This window comes from Erpetoichthys calabaricus, chromosome 2 (genome assembly GCF_900747795.2).
Source record: "Erpetoichthys calabaricus chromosome 2, fErpCal1.3, whole genome shotgun sequence".
Lineage (NCBI taxonomy): Eukaryota > Metazoa > Chordata > Cladistia > Polypteriformes > Polypteridae > Erpetoichthys > Erpetoichthys calabaricus.
Window position 1 is genome coordinate 310,299,369 of NC_041395.2, and position 24,313 is coordinate 310,323,681.

The 24,313-nt window shown below is 38.7% G+C and overlaps 2 protein-coding genes and 1 long non-coding RNA gene across 3 annotated transcripts in view; 1 reads left to right on the plus strand and 2 right to left on the minus strand.

Moving 5' to 3' along the window:
• The window catches only part of LOC127526537 (uncharacterized), a 25,630-nt gene extending 22,246 nt beyond the window's left edge, over positions 1–3,384 (minus strand). The window contains exons 1-2 of the long non-coding RNA XR_007934030.1: positions 3,304–3,384; positions 96–227 (exon numbers count right to left, since the gene is read on the minus strand). This is a non-coding gene — a long non-coding RNA (uncharacterized LOC127526537). The remainder of the gene's footprint in view (positions 1–95; positions 228–3,303) is intronic.
• The window catches only part of LOC114647247 (cytosolic purine 5'-nucleotidase), a 1,192,165-nt gene that overhangs the window by 605,147 nt on the left and 562,705 nt on the right, over positions 1–24,313 (plus strand). The window lies entirely within an intron of this gene.
• Positions 19,088–24,313, minus strand: part of as3mt (arsenite methyltransferase) — a 50,580-nt gene continuing 45,354 nt past the window's right edge. Inside the window, exon 11 of the mRNA XM_028795900.2 lies at positions 19,088–22,173. Coding sequence (XP_028651733.1) covers positions 22,069–22,173 — 105 coding nt within the window. The 3' untranslated portion in view covers positions 19,088–22,068. The remainder of the gene's footprint in view (positions 22,174–24,313) is intronic.

Here is a 24,313-nt window from a genome sequence, read left to right on the forward strand (position 1 = left end):
ACAACTAGTTATTAATAAAGGCTAATGGAATGATATTTTAGCTTATGAAATTTAATATTAAGCTGTTTGTTTTTATAAAACTCATAAAGGATTACATGGATGCAACTTCAAAATGAAAAGCAGATAAAGTTGTTTGAAGAAATGATGAGAGAAGTCTGTCTTGAATCTTGCACACATTGGTCAAAAGATCTTTAGAGTGCTACAGTCAGTCGCTTGTCATAGTATTTCTAGGAAGGAGAAGCACCAATGAGTCATGCAACTCTTTAGACAGACAGACAGGAAAAGTACACAGTAGAAAAAAAAAAACCAAAGGGCAAAAGAGGAATGAAATAAGTGACTCTGACATTATAGTTTCTTTAAATGTTTTTCCAGAACAAGAAACAAGAGTCTTTACAGCATGGCAAGCCTTGATCTTTGTGCTTTACCGCATGGGTGTCTGAACTTACTCAGGGCGCATTAAACATCCTGACAGGTCTGGTCTAAGCAAAGTTGTGGTCTTAAGCAGAGAAGGTCCATTAATCCAAAACAAGGACACAGAGCATGAGCAAGAAAAAACATAAATAAATCAGATAGAAAACTAAGCAACAAAGGGTTTAGCCAGTACTGGATACAAACCTGACAAAAATAATGAATGTGCTAATGGCACACCATTTATAAATTAGATACAAATGAAAGGGATGGCAGCAAAAGCTTTTAACATTACAAACTTTGTTGTTTTGAACTCATTAAAAATAACTGGGATGGTGGACAGCTAAACAAATTTCAGTTCTCAAAAAATGTAAATTATTCTGTCATTGGAATTATGATTTGGAATTTTGTCAAAAGTGTCAGCTGATCCTCTTAAGAAAAAGAAGAAGAAAAAATATGTAGTGCTTGAGGAGGGACCGAAAGGTCAGCAGTTTCAAGGATGTGTGCAAATAGACAATGACATTGGAGAATATTTTCATGACGAACCAGTTGTTCCCATTGAAGACTGCTTTATCTTTACAAGAATTACCTTCATGTCACAGTGTGTTGCAAATTCCATGAAGCCACCTTCAGTTGCAGGATTACTAGGAAAAACAGCATAGTAGGTCATGTTCAGAGTCTAAAAAGCAGCCATTCCAGGATTCTAAATCAGTTTTGTTAGGTTCAATTCATAGCACAGAAATTTAAGGTGAAATCATATATTTTAAGTAATAATGGACATTAACATACTGCTAATTGATAAACTTTCTTTAGGTATTCATGGGGACAGTCATACTGCAACAGAAAAGGGCCTTCCCTGGACCAGTGCCACAAAGTTGTAATGTCTAAGATGTCTTGGTATGCTTTAGCATTAACACTACCTTTCACTTGAACCAAAGGGCCTAGCCGAAACCTGAAAAAGAACCTCACGTCATTATCCCTCTTCCACTGAACTTTACAGAAGGCACTATGCAATGCAGAAGGTAAGGTTCTTATGCAATCTGCCAAATTCAGATTCTTCCATGGGACTGCGAATTTGCGAGGTCTATCACTTTGTGGCTGAGCTCTTGTTGCTCCTCAATGCTTCCACTTCACAATAACAGAACTTGCGGTTAGCTGGGGCAGATCTAACAGTCTGGATGTTTCACATACTGATCTGTTTAAGAACAAATCACAATATAGAAACTGCGCTGGTTAAAGAAGTCAATGAATTGCGGGCTAATGCAGACAGAGGCCATTTATCTGTTCTTGTTCTCTTAGGCATGAGTGCAGCATTTGACACCACTGATCACAGTATTCTTAAAAAATCACCTCAGTCAATTTGTGTGCCTCTCCAGCAATGTCTTAAATTGGTTTCAGTCTTATTTAACAGGTAGAAAAGTCTTTGTTAGTTGTGGTAATTATAATTCGGAGACCCATAATATTGTATATGGTATGCCTCAAGGATCTATTCTGGGTCTGCTGCTATTTTTGATCTAAATGCTTCCATTAGGTCAGATTATCTCAAAGCACAACATCAGCTACCACAACTATGCGGACTACTCACAGCTGTATTTACCGATAGCGCCTGATGACCCTGACACTCTTAGCTCCCCAATCCTTTGTCTTACTTGTGTTTCTGACTGGATGAGTAGTCATTTTCTCAAACTAAATAAGGAGAAAACAGAAATCCTAGTTATTGGCAAAAATAGATATAGTGAGGGTATTAGAAATAAACTTGATCCCTTAGGCTTAAAAGTTAAGTATTCTCAGTTGGCTACATTACTGTAATGAACTCCTTACAGGATGAGCTAAGAAAGACGTCAATCAGCTACAGTTAGTGCAGAATGCAGCAGCCAGAATCTTAACTAGAAAAAGAAAATCTGAGCACATTTCCCCAGTTTTAGCGTTATTACATTGGTGTCATTTAGAATTGACTTTAAAATACTGCTACTAAATTCTAGGTCATATCTTTTTCCAACTGTGCTATTTTCAAGACTGTCTAATTGATAGACTGAATCTAGTATGGTTATCTTTTGATCATATCCGAGTCTTAATATCATGTTGGCTAGTAGTATTTGATGGTCAATTTAATGTGATGTTACTAACATATGTACTTAGAAATTCTGACCAAGCTCTTCCTTCTTTTGAAAATTACAGTATTTCTGATTCTATCATCCGTCCACTTCATCTTATCAATCTCATCATCAATGCTCACTGATGTTGGCACATTGATTTGCTTTACGCGAGAATTGAACCTTTGACCTTTGAAGTATGCCATGATTTTTCTTGATGACAACAGTCACAGAGCTTAATGTACTTTTTGTGATTTTATTAGAAAGTAATAGTCCTATACCATGTTAATGTGCATTAGGGTTGCAATAGCAAAAGCTATTCTAATGGGAAACTGTAAACGTTTTAATACGAATGGCATATCAAGATCTCCTTTTGTGTCTAACGTTATTCTCGGAATATGTACATTACCTTTTTGTCACCTGTTAAAATTTTACATGTGAGAATAGTTTGACCAATTTTGAATATAACTAATCTTGCCCCATTGCATAGCCCATCACTCATACATAAATTACGCAATAACATTACAATACATCCTTCTTTCAACAGTAATTCAGCCGGTGGAAGACTGAACAGTGTTAACACTTGTAGATATTTGGTGGGATATTGTAAGCTGATGTTTTCATCTTCCGCACTATCAGCACCAACTGCTTCAGCATAGTCTATTGATACGCATTTAACCAATTTGCCGTGTTCAAAGTTTCTTTCCGAGAAGATCACATCTCGACTCAAGATTTTTTTATTATAATAGAGAGATAACTTCCAAACTACAGTCCCCTCTTAATGAATGTACATTTTATGTACCAATTACTGTTCTTATTCTTAGATGTGACCAACTTTTGTGATCAGATTTTCAATGGGCCTGTTATCGGCCCCTAGGTCATCATTTTTGGTGGAGCTAGCAGTACCAGTATTTTCCTCTTCCCTCAACTGGAGCATTTCTGGTAAGAAATAAAAGAATGAAACAGTGTGACAGTAGTACATGAGCCACAAGTAGTAGACTACGAGCCATTCCTCCATCGTCCAGAGAGATTTGGAGGGAATCCTGTCCAATTCAAGAGCTGTTAAACTTGAGATTTCATTTGGATTGAAATGCAAACAGATCTATATTGGTGAAAATACCCTAATTAATTTCACTGCTGGTTGAAAGCTGTAAAAAGGGCTTTAGCAGATTACTCTAATAATTCTTCTTGCTGCTCTAAACGTATAGATTTTTGCATGAATTTAGTGTTTTTTTGATGATTCAGAAAGACAGAGTTGTTTAGCTTGAAGCAGAAACCATTACGTTAGAGAACTTATTATTTTTTAAACCCTTTTTAGCAGTTACAGAGTAAGAACAGGTCGCTTTAATCACTGTTTAAATGAGTATTTAATGGCTGCTTTAGATTTTACGGAGTTTTTACAGCAGGTTTAATAAAGTGTTTAATAAATGGAAAACAGGATTCCTATCATGGGAAGAATGGATGTGTAAAAATGATTCTCTTAGGAAACAAGAAAGTTGTGGTGACATTAGTCACATTAGCGGATTAAGAGTATAATGCTATGTTATAACACCATGAAGGAGGTTATACAATTGAAAGCATTTATTTGTTATCTGCTAAGTTTCAAATTAAAATTCAGGCTATAGATTGGGGTCACATTGGTAGTGGAATTATTGACCATACTATAACACTAATGTAACTGCAAGTAGGGGCAACCCAGAAAGATTTAATCATTAATAAGAATTAAATAATTTTGGGATATCCATTTCTTGAATGACTTTACCAAAGTCTAAACTGAGCTTTGAGGAAACTGTAAAAATGGAGTAATTGTCACAATCATTTTATTGAAACCCTTGAATACTGTAAATCTATGTAATGGTTTGGTACTGCATATTCCCTGGGAATGCTAGTATTTTAAAGACATTTTTACTTCACACAAATTTCTAAAACTGCCTCCCCATTGTCCACATTTCTGTGCACCTGAGTTTTTACCCATAGCACCCTTACTCAATGGTAGGATCAATGTGCTAATAGGATCAGAATCCAAAATTAGGGTGGACTACATAAAAGACAATTTAGCAATGAGTTTATTTATCCTTCTTTGTGGCCAGATTTTTATTTATAGAGAATATACTTCTTTCTATCTATGCACTGGTGACAGAGAACTTAACAAATTTAACTGTTCAGAATGACCACTGTGGCAAATGGCCGGGACGCCGCTTTGACACTGGATCCGGGGGGGAAGTCATGGGATGCACACTACGTCCCCTGGAAACACTTTGTGGCAGCCCCCCTGGGTGGCATCAGGGCCAGTATTTTGGAGCACCAGAGTTCATTCTTGTTGGGCTCCGTGGCCTCCGCCAGGGGGCGCTGCACAGCCTAACAAGCCCGGGCGGGAACGCAGCCACACCCGGAGGTGCAGCCGGAAGAAGGTCAACAAGCACCTGCAGCACTTCTGGGTGGGCTATAAAAGGAGCTGACAGTCACCACTCCGGGCGCCAGAGTCGTGAGGAGGAGGACGAAGCTGCCTGGGAGGAGTGAAGGAGAAAGAAGAATGTGTTGTGTTGACTTTCTTTTGGGAGTTTTGGGGACTTTGGTGTTTTTGGGACTGTGTAGAGCCTATGGGACAGGGGAAAACATGCCCCATGGCTAAAAAAAAATAAAAACCTTTTTGTTTATTTTTATACGTGCCTCTGCTGTCAGTCTGTGTTGGGTTGACGCCTATATAGCGCCTTTGCCACACCACCCTTTAACACTGGCTCTGAATCAAATTTTCTATTTAGTTAAACTTACTAAGTTACACCTCCTCATAGCACATACTCTTATATAAATATGGGAGGGAATGAATAAAAAATCATTGTTAATGTAAACCCTGGACATTATTAGTATTGTACATGGTTATCCCATTTGGATTGGCTTACACGCCCAGATATTTTCAGTGATATTTTGGATAATATGGAAGACATTTGAATTTTATTCTCCATATGTAAATGCATACACCTTGGGTATAAAAAGTAGATTCTTTCCAGACTAAGACAAAATAATTAATTTGTAAAATTGAAGAGTGTATATTTCAGTGTCCCTGTGTTTTATTTTTGTTATTTTGTACATCAGCCTGTAATGCGCAGAGTATACACCCAAATATGATAAGCTAGATACTTTAATAAGGGTCTGACATCCACTTCTGTGACACAGTTTCAGATTTTTTGGTCTTTGCTAACTATTACTGCTGTTTTATTAAGAACATTATTTTACATCATGTGTTAAATTAAACATTTAACAAACAAAATGACACCTTTTGTTGGCTTTCTAAAAAGACTACAATATGCAAGCTTTCAAGGCAACTCAGGCCCCTTCTTCAGGCAGGATTAGGGGTCTGAGTTGCCTCAAAAGCTCCTCACTACATCCATAATGTCTAACACAGTACAACACTCAAATACGACATTTAACAAAGAAATCTTAGAATCCCAGACGCCCAAGAACCTTTTGAGAAATTAAAACTTTTGTTTACTTCAGCTCCAATATTGTGACATCCACACACTGAATCTCTCCCATTCAAATCAGAGGTTGATGCCTCAATTGTAGTGGCAGAAGCAGTCGTGTCCCAGAAATGCCTTGATCCTGGAAAAACATACAATTTAGTGTGTGAAATTATGATCTTGGCAATACAGAACTCTTAGCTATGAAGTTAGGATTACAAGAATTGTGTCATTGGCTTGAAGGAGCTAAACACCCTTTCAAAATATTCACAGACTTTAAACACTTGTCTTATTTAAGAACAGTAAAAAGACTAACTGTGAGAGAGGCTAATTTGGATTTATTTTTAGACAATTTAATTTTGTAACATCATATAGGAAAGAGGATAAGATAAACAGAACACCTGACACTCTTTGGTAAGACAATTTGAGAACTTTGATATATATAGACTGCACCAGGATCAATTCTTCTGGTTGATAGATACAGTTGTGCCATTGAAGTAAATGAGACAACAGACATTTTGGAGTTAGCAAAGAGAGCGCAAAAGGAACTCACCACACAAGAGAATCCACTGGAAGGAACTATCTTATAAAAGGGCCATGATTCAGTCCAAGCTGATCATCTTGCTATTGGACAGGCTTGTGACCAAATATCACCTTATTTTTGTGGCCTACAGTGTACTCTGATGTTATACAATATGTTCAAGCCAGTAATCAATCTAAGGCCTCCAATGGTTGTGCTCCAGGATTACTTTGGTCAGTGTCTCTGCCAACTTGCCCCTGGGGGACTTCCTTAGATTTTATCACTGCCAATAAAAAATAAATTGCACTGTGAGTTAAAAGTCAGCAGCCAGCCAAGGGAAATTCAAAACAATCTTTAGTTTTGAAGATTCAAACAAATAAGGACAATAGTCCTCTCTGTTTATTAGAAACAAAAAAACAATCCAAGATCTCTTAGCTTCTGTATTGCTCACATTTGTTCTCAGATTGTTACTGATATTTACTACTACCAATACAGTTATTTTGTTTAAAACAGACACTGTTAAGCTGCACTCTTGCTCACAAATACCACTTAACAAACTAAGGAGTTGACTTAGAGCAAAGCTACTAACATTTTTTTTGTTATTGCATCCATGGAAACATGAATATAAATGACCTCATGTCACATATTTACTGTTAATTAATTTGATTTTGCCAGCAGTCACATTGTTAAAGCAAATTCCCAGATGTAACAGATTAAGTGCCTTCTTCAGGGTTGGATTAATCAAGGTGGGGGCCCTAGGCTGAGGTGAACATGGAACCTCATGCTATTCCTGCCAATGCAAACCCCATCCTCGCACCTCTCTGCACCTTACTTTCAATTAGTGACCTACAGCAAGCGTTAAATGTGACACTTGATGCATGTATACTGTGCTGTTTTTAACATACCAATTCAACAAAATATTACAGACCACAGACATGTACACTATCCAACACCTATTCAGCTTTTAGTTCAGCCATATGATGACCACAATGATGACTGAAGGGATGATCAGTGTGAATGAGTTGCAAACAACACAGTATGAGCAACAAGGTCATTTCCACTAGTTTATGCAGTGGCCTATTGCTGTCTGTCCAGTCAACCAGCAATATCCACAACATCTGATGCCAATGTGCAGTACTGTGCAAAAGTTTTAGGCAGGTGTGAAAAAATGCTGTAAACAAAGAATGCTTTCAAAATGGAAGTGTTAATCATTTATTTTCATCAATCAACAAAATGCAGTGAATGAACAAAAGAGAAATCTAAATCAAATCAATATTTGGTGTGACCACCCTTTGCCTTCAAAACAGCATCAACTTGCACACAGTTTTTGAAGGAACTCGGCTGGTAGGTTGTTTCAAACATCTTGGAGAACTAACCACAGATCTTCTGTGGATGTAGGCTTCCTCACATCCTTCTCTCTTCATGTAATCCCAGACACACTCGATGATGTTGAGATCAGGGCTCTGTGGGGGCCATACCATCACTTCCAGGACTTCTTGTTCTTCTTTACGCTGAAGATAGTTCTTAATGATTTAATGGCTGTATGTTTGGGGTCGTTGTCCTGCTGCAGAATAAATTTGGGGCCAATCATACACCTCCCTGATGGTATTGCATGATGGATAAGTATCTGCCTGTATTTCTCAGCATTGAGAACACCATTAATCCTGACCAAATCTCCAACTCCATTTGCAGAAATGCAGCCCCAAACATTCAAGGAACCTCCACCATGCTTCAATGTTGCCTGCAGACACTCATTATTGTACCGCTCTCCAGCCCTTTGATGAACAAACTGCCTTCTGATACAGCCAAATATTTCAAATTTTGACTCATCAGTACAGAGCACCTGCTGCCATTTTTCTGCACCCCAGTTCCTATGTTTTCGTGCATACTTGAGTCGCTTGGCCTTGTTTCCACGTTGGAGGTATGGCTTTTTGGCTGCAACTCTTCCATGAAGACCACTTCTGGCCAGACTTCTCCGGACAGTAGATGGGTGTATCTGGGTCCCACTGGTTTCTGCCAGTTCTGAACTGAATCTTCTGATTTCGAAGGGTAATAAGCTTGATGTGTCTTTCATCTGCTGCACTAAGTTTCCTTGGCCGACCACTGCGTCTACGATCCTCAACGTTGCCCATTTCTTTGTGCTTCTTCAAAAGAGCTTGAACAGCACATCTTGAAACCCCAGTCTGCTTTGAAATCTTTGTCTGGGAGAGACCTTGCTGATGCAGTAGAACTACCTTGTGTCTTGTTGCTGTGCTCAATCTTGCCATTACATGAAACTGTCTTCCACAACCTCACCTTGGTAGCAGAGTTTGGCTGTTCCTCACCCAGTTTTAAGCCTCCTACACAGCTGTTTGTTTCAGTTAATGACTGTGTTTCAACCTACGTGTGACATTGATGATCATTAGCACCTGTTTGGTAGAACTGGTTGATCATACACCTGACTAGAATCCTACAAAATCCCTGACTTTGTGCAAGTGTACCTGTAAGAATTGATGCTGGTTTGAAGGCAAAAGGTAGTAACACCAAATATTGATTTGATTTAGATTTTTCTTTTGTTTGCTCACTTTGCATTTTGTAAATTGATAACAATAAACAATCATTATTTATATTTCTGAAAGCATTCCTTGTTTACAGCATTTTTTCACACCTGCCTAAAACTTTTGCACAGTACTGAGAAAAGCGCTATATAAATGTAATGAATTATTATTATTATTATTATTACTGTATATCACAAAAATAGGACAACAACAGTTTGGACATTCTTACCTTCAGAAGCATTCTCTTCTGCAAAATGCTTTATGATTCCTGGCAAATCCAGTTGTCAAAGTATATCACTTTCAGGGGACATCAATGTTTAGATGGTTGAGACTGTCCTGTTGCATCGTAGATCTCAGTCTATTTTACACCAAACCCCACTTTGATAAAGAGGGCTCTCCATTAGCAGGAATTGACTGGGATCAACAATAGGCACAGGACTTTTGTCCAAACTGGGGCACCACAATTGGCCAGACACCAATTATTCTTGTGCTTCATTAAGTGTATGTACACATAATATTCTCTACCAGCAACGACGCACTGCACGATAACGTGCAATAAATACACTTGACTTGAGCATTCATAGTTTTCATCCTCTTTCTCTGTATGTTTAGCATTCGTTTGCTCAGAGGTTGATGCACTTGCTCCTTCCTGAGCAGCTCTTCTTATCTCCACCCTTGCGGCCTGCTTCTTCTCTTCTTTCGTTGGCATCTTTTCGCGTTAAAACTTATTAAGTCAGTGTTTGTGTTGCAATTACTTAGTACGTTTTCCTTAATTTTTCACTTAAGCTGGCACTTAAGTCTTCAATCTGCCTCAAGAATGATTTAAGATATGAAGAGGTACGGGAAGTGATGGGGAAGATGGTAGGGATGAGAACGGCGCCTGTACACATGCACTGCACGGCCGCCCTGCTGGCCACTGCCGACAGTTGATTCTACAATAAAATGAAATAAAAATGAAAAGAAGAATAACCTTTCATCACCTCGAAAGCGAATAGTAGACGTCGCATAGTATATGTGTACCAAATTTCAGGTCAATAGTTCAAACGGTTTGTGAGCTACAGGTGATTTAAAATCCTGGACAGACAAACGAACAGCCATGGTAGTGTATTATATATAAAGATTGATTTGTAAGTAAAGTAGTGTGGTGCAGTGATTCTCAGGATCAGTCCCAGGCCCCCCAGTGCTGATGCAGATTTTTGCTTCAACCAATTTCACAATCAGTGAATCATTTTTTCTTTAGTTAATCTCAGTGTTTAATTACATGAATTTTTTCCTTCTGTTATTTTACATTAAGAAAAGTAATAGCATGATCGTTACACATACTGTATAAGACATTTTCCATATGTTTAAGTACTTAACTCTGCTTTGTCATTTTCTTTTTAGATCTGGGGAGGTTGCCCTCTTAAGTGCAATCAAATACAGAGAATTAATGACAAGCAGAGCAGACCCCAGGGAAAAGAATAATGAATGCTCTGACCTCTTTTATAAGTCACTTGTGATAAAAGTGTCTGCTAAGTCAATAAAAGTAAGTGTAAGCGAGTACTACAGGACAGCCATTTCGGTGTTACCAACTTGTATCCTTATTAGTAGATAGTGCCTTAAATAATCAAAACATTAAAAACAGCAAAGTATTATAAAGCAAAAAGAATACATTTTATGTGTCTAAAAGATATCAATCTTACTAAATTCAGTAAAATTGGTCATATCTAGTTTTTAATTTCTTGTTTGATAAAAACAAAAGAAAAACATAGCAGCTTGGAAATAACCACTTGGGAGCAGCAGCTCAATTAAATGACAAAGTTGGCTAGGAGGAAAACTTGCAGACACAGGGACCCCCAAGGACTGAAGCTGAGGACCACTGGTATAGCGCACTTAAGTGACCGTGCTGGTGCTTCACTGCCCCCTGGCTCATCGACGCCCCTGCAGCTGCTTTGTCCTGCACCTCACTTGAACCTTAACAAACATTAGTGTGTGGAGGTCTAACACACGGGTCAAGTTACATGTTAGTCTTAACTAACATTCTGTTCACAGGTTACTACAGTAGCTAATGTTAACTCCACTACATGTGTTTGAAAGTTGGTGTCCTTGCAAAAATAAAGCATGAAAACAGTTTATATCAGGGGTCGCCAACTCCGGTCCTGGAGGACCACCTTGGCTGCAGGTTTTCATTTTAACCCCTTTATTTAACGAGTGCCCTGTTTGTGCTGCTAATTAACTTCTTGTGAATTCATTTTAATTGACTTGTTTTTTTAAGATTTGTTCCCCTGAATTTCTTCATCGTTCCTCTGAATTGCTTCATTTCTTTCCTTAAATGGCCCCGAAACAGAAATGAAATGTGAAGTGAGTGAGCCAAGAGAAGACCAACTAAGTCAGGGCCTCAAACTCCAACCAGTTGCTCAATGAGGTGCCGATTCTTGGCGTTAATTAAACCCGTTCTTTAATTCCGTGGCTTGTTGCTGCTCTTCGTGGTGCAATAGCAGACATTTCTGAAATTGTTGATTTTCTCTTTTCGAAGAGCTCTGATAAAATGTTTTGGGGACCTGAGTAGATCGAAATTCCTAAGACCTTCATCTTTCTTTATTTTCAGATATCATATGATGGACACCAGTTGTTTTGGCTCATTTTGTATCTCATTATTCTTTGGCTGCTAATTAAGGAAAAAGAAACAATTAAGGGGTCTTTGTCTTCAAGAACAAGTCAATTAAAATGAATTCAAAAGAAGCTAATTAGCAGCAAAAACAGGTCACTCATTAAGAAAAGGGTTAGCATGAAAACCTGCAGTCACGGTGGTCCACTGGGACCAGAGTTGGTGACCTCTGGTTTATAATAGAAAGTATAATCAAAGAAAAATTTCTGAATATGACATTGTCTTGTTTAACACTGGTTGTTAAATCTGTGCTCCTAATCTTGTTCATCACTGCACCCACTGCTTAATAAATCATTGTTTTAATCTTGTCATGACTTGCATGCATCACCAATAGTCACGGTAAGCAGGCTACTGAGTTCATCCCTTCCACACTCTGAGTTAATCACTAATTTATTTATTTTGAAAAAAAATCTCCATCTCCCATCCGTGGGATGATGAGGACTAGTACGATCATGTGATTGGACAGGTGCGCTGAGGGTGCAGTGTGGTTAACTCATTTGATGCTTTTCTCTCTCTCTAATTCACCTTGTGAATTCACTCTGTCCATAATTCGAGGCTGAATCTGGGGTTTAAGGACTTCTTTTTTATCTGCTTTGTTTTCTGTGTTCCATGTGGGTGGTCGCACAAGAGGCAGGGCTGCCTGCCAATCACCAGCAGGAACCGTGGAAGATCCTCTGGATTTATAGGGCGGAGGGCAGTTTGAACCCCAGCCAAGGCCTGACAGCACAGCTCTCATAGAGAGAGCGACAGGAATTGTTCTGTTAGTCCCAATGGCCAATCCATCCCAGTAGGGGTTGTAAGGTATATCTGTAAAGTGACAACAGTTTCCTAAAAAGTTAAAGAAGTTAATCCAAAGTCTTCTCTTTTTCTTCTTCAAGACGGAACCCCGCTGTTAGTCACAGCCCCAAGACTACAGCCTCAGCTTATGTATTAATCCACCCGGCCTTCACTTCCATACTACTTCTGATTAAAATTCTTTGGAAAGTGGACTGCTTGGTTGACGAAATACAGTATCTAAGGAGAACTACAGACTGTTCCTAGTTTATGTACTGCCCTAAATATGATCAGGTATAGCCATCATTAAACTCAGAAACAACCAAGTAAACTAAGCGTAAGAGATTGATGTAACAAAAATAAACAACAGAGATATGAACACAGGGAAACAGAATATAATCAAAGAGGTAGAACAGAAACTGCCACCTCTTTCTAAATGTATCTTGACCCCCTCTCTGATAAGTGGGATGCCCAGAGCAATGGTCCCCATTCCTAGTGCTGGGGGTCCACTACAGCTATAGGTTTTTGTTCCTGTCAGATTCATAATCAGTGACTCATTTCACTTCTATCTGATCTCATCATTTAATTACCTGGTATTTTTTCTTCTCTTGTTCTGCATTTAGCAAAGACTCACTGATTGTAAAACTGGTTGAAACAAATACCTGCAGCCACAGAAATCCCCATGGGACTGGGGCTGGAAACCACTGACACAGTGCACTTACTCACCATGACTAACACAGGAGCCGTCTCCTTGCTGTTTACCTCCCGTTCCTGGGCTTTCTTCCTTCTGCCAGTTGAGCAATTGTCCTTCCACTCCAGCCAACTCCTCACTTGACTCACAAGGCTCTGTAAGTGTCTTCCAGTGTTAGGGATGGCCTTGGGAAACTCCAACGAAGACTCCAGATGACCCTGCAATCCAGGACCCTATTTCTCAGTTAACTGACCTGGTAAACCCAATACAGTTAGTAGAAGGAAGCCATGTAAAGTATGAGGCATACAACATCCCTGCTGTGCTCTAACACACTAGGGGATTTCAACTTCCACAGCTAATATTTGTCTATTATTTTACCACCTTGGAGACAAGAATTCCCAGGGCTTGCAACATAATCATTAGACATATCTCCCAGATTGTAGTAGCAACCTGCACGCAATGACACAGCCAGACAAGTTGCTATTGCCAAAGTATGTTCTTTCAAGGCATCTGTTCTGAACTGTGTTCTGATGGCTACAGTCATTCCTATTGCTACAAGTTATTGTTAAGAACAGAAGGTCATCCTAGGAGTTGACCATTTAGTTGGATGACATCATGTCTTTAAAATAAAATGAAAGTTTTATCCAAGCGGACACCCACAATGTAATCAAATCAGGTTCCACGAGGGGTAAGGGGCAATGCAACAAGCAACTGTGCCTCCATTATTTATATTCCAAGATTATAAATTTCCGATATGCTTTAGCATGCTGTTAAGCAGTGTCTGAAAATAAACTTCTAATGATTTTATTATTAATCATCATTGATCAACAAAACAAATACGAAGTGTTGTGAGATATGGCCGGCCATTCATCCCGGCCAATACCCCCAGGCCGCTAGATGGAGTCCTCCTTGCAACGTGGAGATGCCCCGAATTCCAGCAGGGCATCATGGACTATGGAGTTTTAATACACAGCCCTGCTGGATAACGTCGGGGTCGCCAGGGGACGCTGCAGGGAGACGCAGAGACGTCTATTTTATACAGCCCGGAAGTAAATCCCAGTCACATGGTTGGAAGAAATAAAGTGCTTCTGGGCTGATGAAGAAAAGAAGTTGGGAGGCAGGGTGGCTAAGCGTCTGGGAGTGGAGGATTGTTTATTTGATTATTGTGATTGTTATTGTAGTATTGATTATTTATTGAAGTATAGTGGAGGTGGAGATGCTTTGTGCACATTTATTATTACAATAAACAACATTTTGGACTTTTATCTGGTGTCTGACGGCTGGTCTGAGGGTTCAATGGGTCGACAGGGCCTCTATTAGTCACAGTGTCCTTCCTGTAACTACCCAAAGATGATAAAACATCTCTAGTGTATCTCCTATAATGTACTTGGAAGTTTAAATAGATCATGGCGTTCCCAGTATTGTTAAATCAGAGCTTTGCTATCTAGAAATTTTCAAAAGCCACTCAGCTCATTATAGTCCTTTTAGGATTATTTTCTAAACAATGTTATTTTTTAAATAACAATTTAAAACATGCATTTACTTTTATTATAATAGTGTTTAAGCACTTTTTTTAAAATTCCAATAATTAGAAAACCTCAAATTTTCAAAGGCTAATATAACACAACCCACTCATCCGCCTGTCTCTTATTAAAACCTGCTTAATCCAATCACCAAGACCTGCACTGTATATAAAGCTGGAAAAGCAGGACCCAAACCTGGACAGGAGACCAGCCATAGCAAAGGACCCTCACAGCATAACCATGACATTTCTGAGAGAGTTACAGAAAAGCAGACTTTAAAAAGGTAAAAAGCCATCTGGGTCTACGGAGCCTCACAGCTGGACGCTTGTGTTCTCTTGATTTATGTGTACATTTCATATTTTTCTTGCAAGGTGAGGCTATGACTTTTCCAAGCTCCATCTTAATCTGTCACTATGGCATTCATTTCTTATTCATGTAACTCAGATTTAAATTTATTTTGCTTGTGGCTTTGACTCTGATAGTTTATTATAAAGTTGTTTGTTCTAAAAAGTACATCTTCAGGGTCCATGCTAGGAAAGTCATGTAAGCGGTCTCCTAAAACCTTGAATGAAGCTAAGATGTATCAAAACAACAACAAGGTTATTCAACATGATGATGGGAAGGGAAGAGCACAACAAGTGAATGAATGGCATTGAGTGACTGACTTTGGCAACTTCACATTGAACACCACCCATAGGTATGATGCTGTGCTACAGTTATTTACATATACTCCTTACAAGCTGAACAAGTGAAAACCCAGAGGGAGAGGTGAGAACTGAAGTGACAAATACCTTAGCCCAGTTGTTCCCAAGTTCAGTGCTAGCCTGCGTACTATGACTGTGGGCCTTGTCTCAATTAAAAAGAAAACAACCAAAGAAATGTGAGCATTAACGCTATGACAAAGAACACAAATTTTTAGGCTGGACAACTTACTAAACAATAAGATCAATTAGAAGTAAAAACAATGCATGGATTGAAAAATTGTTTTGGAATAAAAACCTGCAGCCAAGATATGGGGTCCCCTAGTACTGAACATGAAAACCACTGACTTAGCCACTCGGGTACAATAATTACCAGCAGTGTTGAGCAAGCCCTGCTGAATTTTCTTTTCCTCAAGCTAGGCAAATTGCACTGAAGTCCATGGGCAAGGAGAAATGCAACTAGTTTTGAGGGTATTATAATGGAGTAATGGTCTTTTAAGTGTCCCTATAGTGTAGGGAAGCGTCTGCCAACCACGCTGGACTGATTATTGTTGCCAAAAATTTGACCTGAGCTGTAAGGCAGGCTAACCACTGCACCACTATACTTCCCTGATAAAATTTTACTACGAGTCCTTTATCTGTTTCTGCATCTCCTGAGCTCTTATCACTTTTTTTCTAATCACTAGCCTGTGACGCAAGGGATAAGCGTTATGTAATCAGGGGGCTGCCTCTGTCTCTACCTGATCTGCGATACATAGCAAAGAGTATAACACACTCAATTCGGCAGTGACACAACAGGCAATGAATCTATACAGAAAAACAAAGATTTTTTCATAAATTTTTATTATGTACCATCCATCCATTAACCATCCAGCTATATACTAACCACAGGGTCACGGGGGTCTGCTGGAGCCAATCTCAGATAGCACAGGTTGCTAGGCAGGAATAAACCCCAGGCAGGGCGCCAGTCCACTGCAGGGCACACACATACACACCAAGCACACACCAGGGACAATTTAGGATCGCCACTGCACCTAACCTGCATGTCTTTGGACTGTTTGAGGAAACCCACGCAGACACGGGGAGAATATGCAAACTCCACACAGGGAGGACCCGGGAAGCGAACCCAGGTCTCCTTACTGCAAGGCAGCAGCGCTGCCACTGTACCACCGTGCCGCCCCAGCTAATGTACCTTTAGATAAAAATAAAGAAAGCTTTTTTTTTTCTTGTTTTAAGTGCATGGAAGGTGCAAAACCAGCTGGAGTACCAATTGAGTAGTGACATCATGTATGTTTGTATGCACTGAAAATTATTTCCACATGCTTGAAGAAGATCAGGAAGCATTGTAATGTAGGAGATGTATGCATGTATGAAAGTTCTCCACATACATGACACAAATCGGGTAGAGAGCCCAGACTGGATAGTGACATTCCAACACAGCAGCTACAGCTCTGGGATTTCACACTAGCCTTGCATAGCCTTATGGGAAGCTAGGGAAGAAAAAAAATTCCCAAAGCCAGCTGCACTGTGAATTTTCAGGAAAGCATTTGGTGAGCCAGGTCATCGGTGAACCCATCAAATTCACTGAAAAAAAAAAAAAGATGAATTTCTTCTATCGACACAACTTGACAAAGACACAGAATGAATTTTGCGCCTTAGGTTTACACAAGGCTGATGGAATGATGGAATTTTCTGGTGTCTGAGAGCACATTTACTAGCAACTCTAAATTGGCCCACCTCGAGGGAGTGTGGACATGTATGTAAGTTTGTCCTGGTTCATGGCCATGGTTCACCTGATTCCTACCTTGTATATACTCTGGATCCATCTGATCCTCTAATAGATAATTGAAATCAAAATATCAAGATATGGACAAACAGTTCTTGCAACCCTTCTCTGTCCACTGAGTTTGCACTTTCACTGTGTATTTTGAGGTTTTCCCCAGTGGGGTTAATTGGCAACAGTAAACATTTTGAGAATGTTTGAGTTTGCCCTGTGACCAACTGGTGCCCCTTCCATCATTGCATTCTGCTCTCTTTATGGATTTGAAAGCTGAGATCCAGTCTGCCACATTAAACATTGAGCCCAGCAGCTATTACTTTAAGAAGGGAACTTCAGCATCTAAATTCTTGTGCCAGAAAGAGTGATAATTTTCCCAATGAAGTTGCAGACGACACAGCAAAGGGACAAACTGAGGAAATCACAGAAAAACAGATAAAGAACAACATCACAAGAAATCCTCCATGTGAACCCAGTGCAACAACATTAAACATCACTATTAAGGAGATAAATTAGAACTCTAAATTGCACATAAACAGCCAGACTTTTCCATATTATAGGTTTGTATGTCTGCGACCTGTCTTATATGTCAATATAGACAGTATATGCAGTTATTATATTTCTATAATCCTTGCTTATTGATAAATTGTATTATTCTGTTTCTTAAAACAAGTGTACTTCAATTACTGTGATGTAAGTTTAAAGGCTCGAGACCGACTCCTACAACGGAGAAAGGTAAGGAAAATAAAGTAGGAGTCTTATAGAAGTAATTAATTAATTACAGCATTGCCAAAAGCAAGACTTATAATTAATTAACCAAAGTTAAATTTCCTCAATTCCTACATCACCCACTCACTGATTTGAAATGCCAGTTCACATAACCTACAGATCTTTGGGAAATGTGGGGGGAAAACTGGAGTACCCAGAAGAAAACCCACACAGTCATTGTGTCTTCATGGGAAGAACATGTATTCTCTGAAGGAGTTACCAGCTAAACTTAATAAGATTTGAGAGACTTAGTAGACAACAACTGTTGCCCAGGTGCTTCACCAGTCATGGGAGAGTGGCAAAGTGTAAAAATGCACATGATATATCAGCTAGAGGTTACCAGAAGGCACATGGGGAAACTCTGGCGTCAGATGGAAGAAGTTTCTATGGTCTAATACAACCAAAATTGAGGTTTTTGACCATCAGACTAAACACCCTGTTTGAACACTGCACATTATCAAAAACACACAATCCTCACCATGAAGCATTGTGGTGGCAGCATCAGTTTGTGCATATGCTTCTCTGCAGCGGGCCTTGGAAGGTTTTTACGTGCATATTGAATGAAGCAAAATATAGGTAAATCCTGGAATCAAACCTGACGGGGTCTGCAAGATACCTGTGCCTTTGGAGAACATTGTGTACCACCAAGAAAACAACTCCAAGCATAAACCCAAAGCTACACAGGAATGGCTTAAAAGCAGCTTGGGGTGAACAGGTCAGAGTCCAAACATTAGACTAATTAAGAGTTTTTGTCTGGACTTGATAAAGGCTGTTCACTCACAATCAACAAGTACCCCATACTGAGCTTGAGCAATGTAGCAAGAAAAAGTTGTGCAGATGTGCAAAACTGATAGAGACCTGAGCACACAGGCTCAAGACTGTCATGTCTGCCATCTACTAAATTCTGAATGAAATGAATAATTCTGTGACCAAACACACACAGTTAGGCTCTCCAAGACTTTCAGATTTGAGTGAATGGCCCCTGGCTGCAAAGTGCTATAAAGTTGCTGCGGGTATTATTGCTATAAAGTCCCCAATGTGCATAATGTGGCACCCCTTTATGTAAAGTGCTACTCTGTGCAAATGAATGCTGCTTTTAAGGGAAAAATGTCAGAAAAGGCCTCTAACCAACCTTTCTGACAAATAAGCACAAATACAATGAACCAGTCATGAATTTGATCAGTTTTATGCTTTGTACAATTTGCATTCTTACGTTGATTTTTTAAAATTTTGTGCAATCAAGCAGATAACATTTGCAGAACTTATACAATACATAACTTCAAAATTAATCTTGAGAAAAAAAAACTCCAGGAAATTAAAAATACAAAGAAAACATAGAAAAAACATAACCTAAGAGAAGAAGAATTCAAGCCCCACATGAGAGACAGTGAAGAGAGTTAAGAGAAGGGAAAAACATACAAAAAACACCTTTTTACCCCTATCCAAATGCATATTTTACATTTTATTTTAATTAAGTCTTGCCATGTTTTAAAAAAGATTTGAACAGATCCTTAAATCGAAAATTTGATTTCTTATAATTTCAAATAATATAGTGCGGCAGTTACCCATTGAGTTATAAAAGATGGGTTTAAGTCTAGGTGCTAGTAGTGTGGTTTAGACTATTACAATGTATTTGTCCTTCTCTACTTTAAGCCCATCTGGGAATACACCAAACACAGCTGTTAATGAGTTAGGAGGGATCGCAACACCAAGGTTGTTTGATACGCATTCAAAGATTTTTGTCCAGAATGATGTTAACTTGGTGCACTCCCAAAACATATGGCCTAGTGATGCTGGGGCTAAATGGTAACACCCACATTTTGGATATTGCCCTGGGTACATTTTGGACAATTTTGAGTAAGTGTGATAGATGAAATATAATAAGTTGAATTATTAAATGCTTTGCACATACTGTATAGAGCCAGAGTGTATTCAATGTATGGTTACCTTCCACTCCTTTTCTGAGATGTTAATTGAACTGTTCTCTTCCCACCATACCCTAGGGTCATTGAAGGGAAGATTCTTTGAGATGTTTTTCTTTATTGATGAGATGCTGCCATGAGACTTAAAGGCTAATCAGTGCTTCCTCTGAAATAGAAATAGGTGGAAAATTTGGGAGATTTTGTTTAATAAAATTTAAAATTTGAAAATAGTGGAAAAATTGTGTTGCTGGTGACTTTGAAGCATAATTGTTCATAAAATGCAACTATTTAATCTATAAACTGTTCTCTTAGTTTCTTAATCCAGAGGGTTTTCCAAAGATTATATACTGAGTGAATTTGAGAAGGTTGAAAAAGGTTATTATCATGTAGAGGAGCAACAGATAAAAGATTCTCAACCTGCCTGGCAATGAATTTTATCAGTTTCATGTTTTGTAAAATTATTAATCACATATTGTTCAATTTTACCATCATGGCAGCGACATCATCTTGTCACCATTATCTGTGTTGTTTTTTTATTGCCTGTGTTGCTATTTTGTGTGTGTGTCCTTTTGAAGGTTATTTTATTTAGTGGTAACCAAGGTGGTTGATATCATGTGATCAGCATGGATGTGACACAGGATGCCATCACGTGTTCACTATTTAAAATGGAAGTACAGCATTCTGAGCATCCCAGCTTTTCAAAGCAAATGTTCCTTGCATGACCTTGTATACATTTTGATTTTATTCTTGAGTATTCTGGACAATGATTCTGCTCTGCTTTCTTTGACAACCCATTTTTATTGCTCCTCAAAAAGTGTTCACTGGTTAGTTAGTTTGATTTAAGTTTGTGAAGCCCTTTAAAACGTCTTTTCTACATCCGATCAAATACACTCAAATGAATTATGGGCACAGGCATTTGTCTCTTTCTGACAGCAATTTTAGGGATATAAGGCCAGAGGGAATGGAGACATGTGCTTCCCATATGAACACTTCTAACCTACAGTGTTTCCATTACTTTCATCCTTATCTTCTGTTATGCAGATTGGTACCCCTTATTTTAATGTCAAGAAAATGGCTGAAAAAAAACAATTTTCAACAATGCTGCATTACAGAAATTTATATGAAGGAAACTTTCTTTGTGGCTAACATTCATTTATGATTTGAATGTATATATGGAAGCTGGCAAAATTGGAGAATAAGTAAAGAACTTTAAAGACAGAAACGCTGCTTTTGCTTAACAGCCCTGTCGAAAACCCAAAACTCCGTTTACCAAACAAGACAAAAGGGAGCTCATCAGAAACATATCAACATGGGACACTCAGAATAACAAGGCCATGCAGGAATGGAATAGGAATAGGCTGGAATGGAATTCTACCCCAAAGGCATCTTCGAACGTCTAGAACAGTGGAAAGACATACAGACTTGAAGAAGAGTAGACAAAAATTACAAACTTAATTGACATGTCATAATGCCTTGTTCGTATCTTTAAAGAATTGTAAAATGAATGTGTCCACTAATTTTGGTACAACCCTTGTAACAACAAATGAATATCAAAATCTAACCCTGGCTATCTCCTCATATTTGATAACAGAGATGTTTAATATACTGTAAGTTTACTTCTTTTAACAAGGTTATTTTTAAATTAGTTTTTAAAATTAACATATTTGTGTAACTATTTTTTAACCACATCTACTGGAAAATAGTAAAAATAATGAGATTTCACAGTAGTTCATAGAAAACAGAGCTGATTTAAAAATCAGAATGATTTAATAAGAAAGTAGTTATTTACTAATTGGGCCAAATAAAAACACAGTGTTTTAATGTACAGACTTATCGAAATATGTGAGATAAAGTCACAACATGTGAGGATTAGCAAGGCAAATAACCGATTTCAAATGTGCAGCAATGTTTGTGCAGGAAATATCAGACAGATTTGCTGAAAATTGCAAGATACCACTCTGGCATATCTAATTAAGCCCCTTGCAGTTTTTTCGGCAAAGTCATCATGAAGTTGAGGTCCTATATTGGGTCTTGGCTGCCTTGTGGTGCCATCCTGAGGGAATGAAGGTATTGCCTCCATTACTCTTCTGTTTCAAAGTACCCCATCATGCTTCTTCAAAAAAAAAACTGTTCATCTGTATCAGATCCTATTAATTAGTTCCAGTCTTTTAAACAATACAGCAGGAGGACACACACAGGAAAAGGAGTTTTTCCCCTAATATGAGCATTAACTATTTTTTAAGGCTCTGCTAGCAGCATCCAGACTCCCTTTGCCCACAACATCCTCCAATGGGTGACTTACTGCTCTTTACCTCCAGTTGTTTTGCCAGGTCAAAGGGATTTAAGTTGACAGCCTGTAAAATAAAACATACATTACCACAATCACAGAAGGAATATATATATATATATATATATATATATATATATACACACACATACACACTGTATATATATAAAGCATTTCGAGTCATTAAATCCAGGCCTAAATCAGCAGTAAGCTTATCTTTCAGAAACATTACATGCAGTTAGTCAGCTTTTCTGCAGGTTTACCTTGAAGTGTCAAACTAATGTTTCAAACCAAACCAAGTATTTTAATTGACAATTTTTTCTTGGGGAAAAAAAAAAAATATTTCTTCCAAATTATATATGAGTTAAGAGTACAAAACAGTTAGTGCTTATCTCAAGTTCAGTACTCAATTCCCAAGGCTACATACTGTGATAAGCTGGGTCCTAGGGCTTTAGGCCAAGAAGAACGTCCTCTTCTTTCACATCACCTTCAAAAAACTCCCTTTAAAAATAACCAAATTAATAAGCTGGTTGTCAGCTATTATGTTGTATGGGCATCATTTATATAGTTCAGTTTATTTATCAACCAGCTCTGCATTTAATTAAAATGTTTCTTTAAGCAGACAGCCTAATTTTGTCTAGAATCTTTACATTTTTCATTTTTACTTTGCTATGTCTTACACACTATTACTATGCTATTGTGCCACATAAGTGTATTTTATTTCTTCTTTATCTTGGGGCCTCATGGTGCTGCAGTGGTTATCACTGTTGTCTCAGAGCTTCAGGAGATTGGGTTCAAATCCCAGCCTGATCACTGTCTGTGTGGTGTTTTCAAATTCTCCCAGAGTCCGTGTGGTGTTTTCTCCGGGTACTTCAGTGACTCCCATATACTCCTTTTCCCATCCTCCCCATGTCAAAGACATACAGGTTAGGCTAACCGACAGCTCTAAACATTCCCTATAAAAGCAAGTACACCCGACAATGAAGGGTTGCTCCATCTATGTGATTAGAATAGGCTCCACTTCCACATGACACTATGCTGGATTAAGCAGGTTCAGAAATCCATGGGCAAACATAATGAAGTCTTAATTGTCAAGAATTTTTACCAACCTATACACCCAGGATTAAAGATAAAAACTACAGAGGAACGTGTAATATAGTGCAGTTTTCATAAGTGGCAGCATTAAAAACCACTAATGCTGAAAAACAAGCAGGAGAAACATTCATGGGCTATTACAACACATACTATTGTGTTCTTTTGGACTAAATTTACAATGTGTTTACTTTCCTTAAAATTACTATTACTAGTAGATATGAGATATACATTATAATGATATATGTGGCTGATATCTTTATCCAGCATGATTTATTGCAATTTTTTGCATACATTTTTTTTCTCAGTTTTCAAGACACAGGTGGGTTAATTGTCTCATTCAGGGTCATGTGGTGAGTTTGGAAGTGAAGTGGCAGCCTTGTGGTGTTAACTCCTTAGCCACTAGACTACACTGCCTGCTGGCCACAAGAGTTTGAAAAATGCAAAAAAAAAAAAAAAAATCCAAGTGTGAAAACAAACCCATCATCTTCAACATGTAAATCTCACAGTCAGAGCCTTGGGTGCAAAGTAAGACCCATCTCAGAATGGAGTGGCCAATCCATTATATGTGCATGCCCACACTCACTCACACTGGGCCAATTTAGTAATGCCACACATTCCAGCAACATGTCTTTGGAATGTAGAGGAAGCTGGACACCACATAGGAAGACAGAGAGAACAGACAAAAATGAATCAGAAGGCACTCCAGCATAGAACTGCATGGGGGCTCAACTGCTTTGCAGTGGCATTTTGAAACAGAAAATTGTTTTATTTACCCTCCAGGAACATCCATCCATCCATCCATCCACTCTCCAACCCGCTGAATCTGAACACAGGGTCACGGGGGTCTGCTGGAGCCAATCCCAGCCAACACAGGGAGCAAGGCAGGAACCAATCCCAGGCAGGGTGCCAACTCACCGCAGGACACACACACACACACACACACACACACACACACACACACACACACACACCAAGCACACACTAGGGACAATTTAGGACGCCAATGTACCTAACCTGCATGTCTTTGGATGGTGGGAGGAAACCGGAGTACCCGGAGGAAACCCACGCAGACACAGGGAGAACATTCAAACTCCACGTAGGGAGGACCCGGG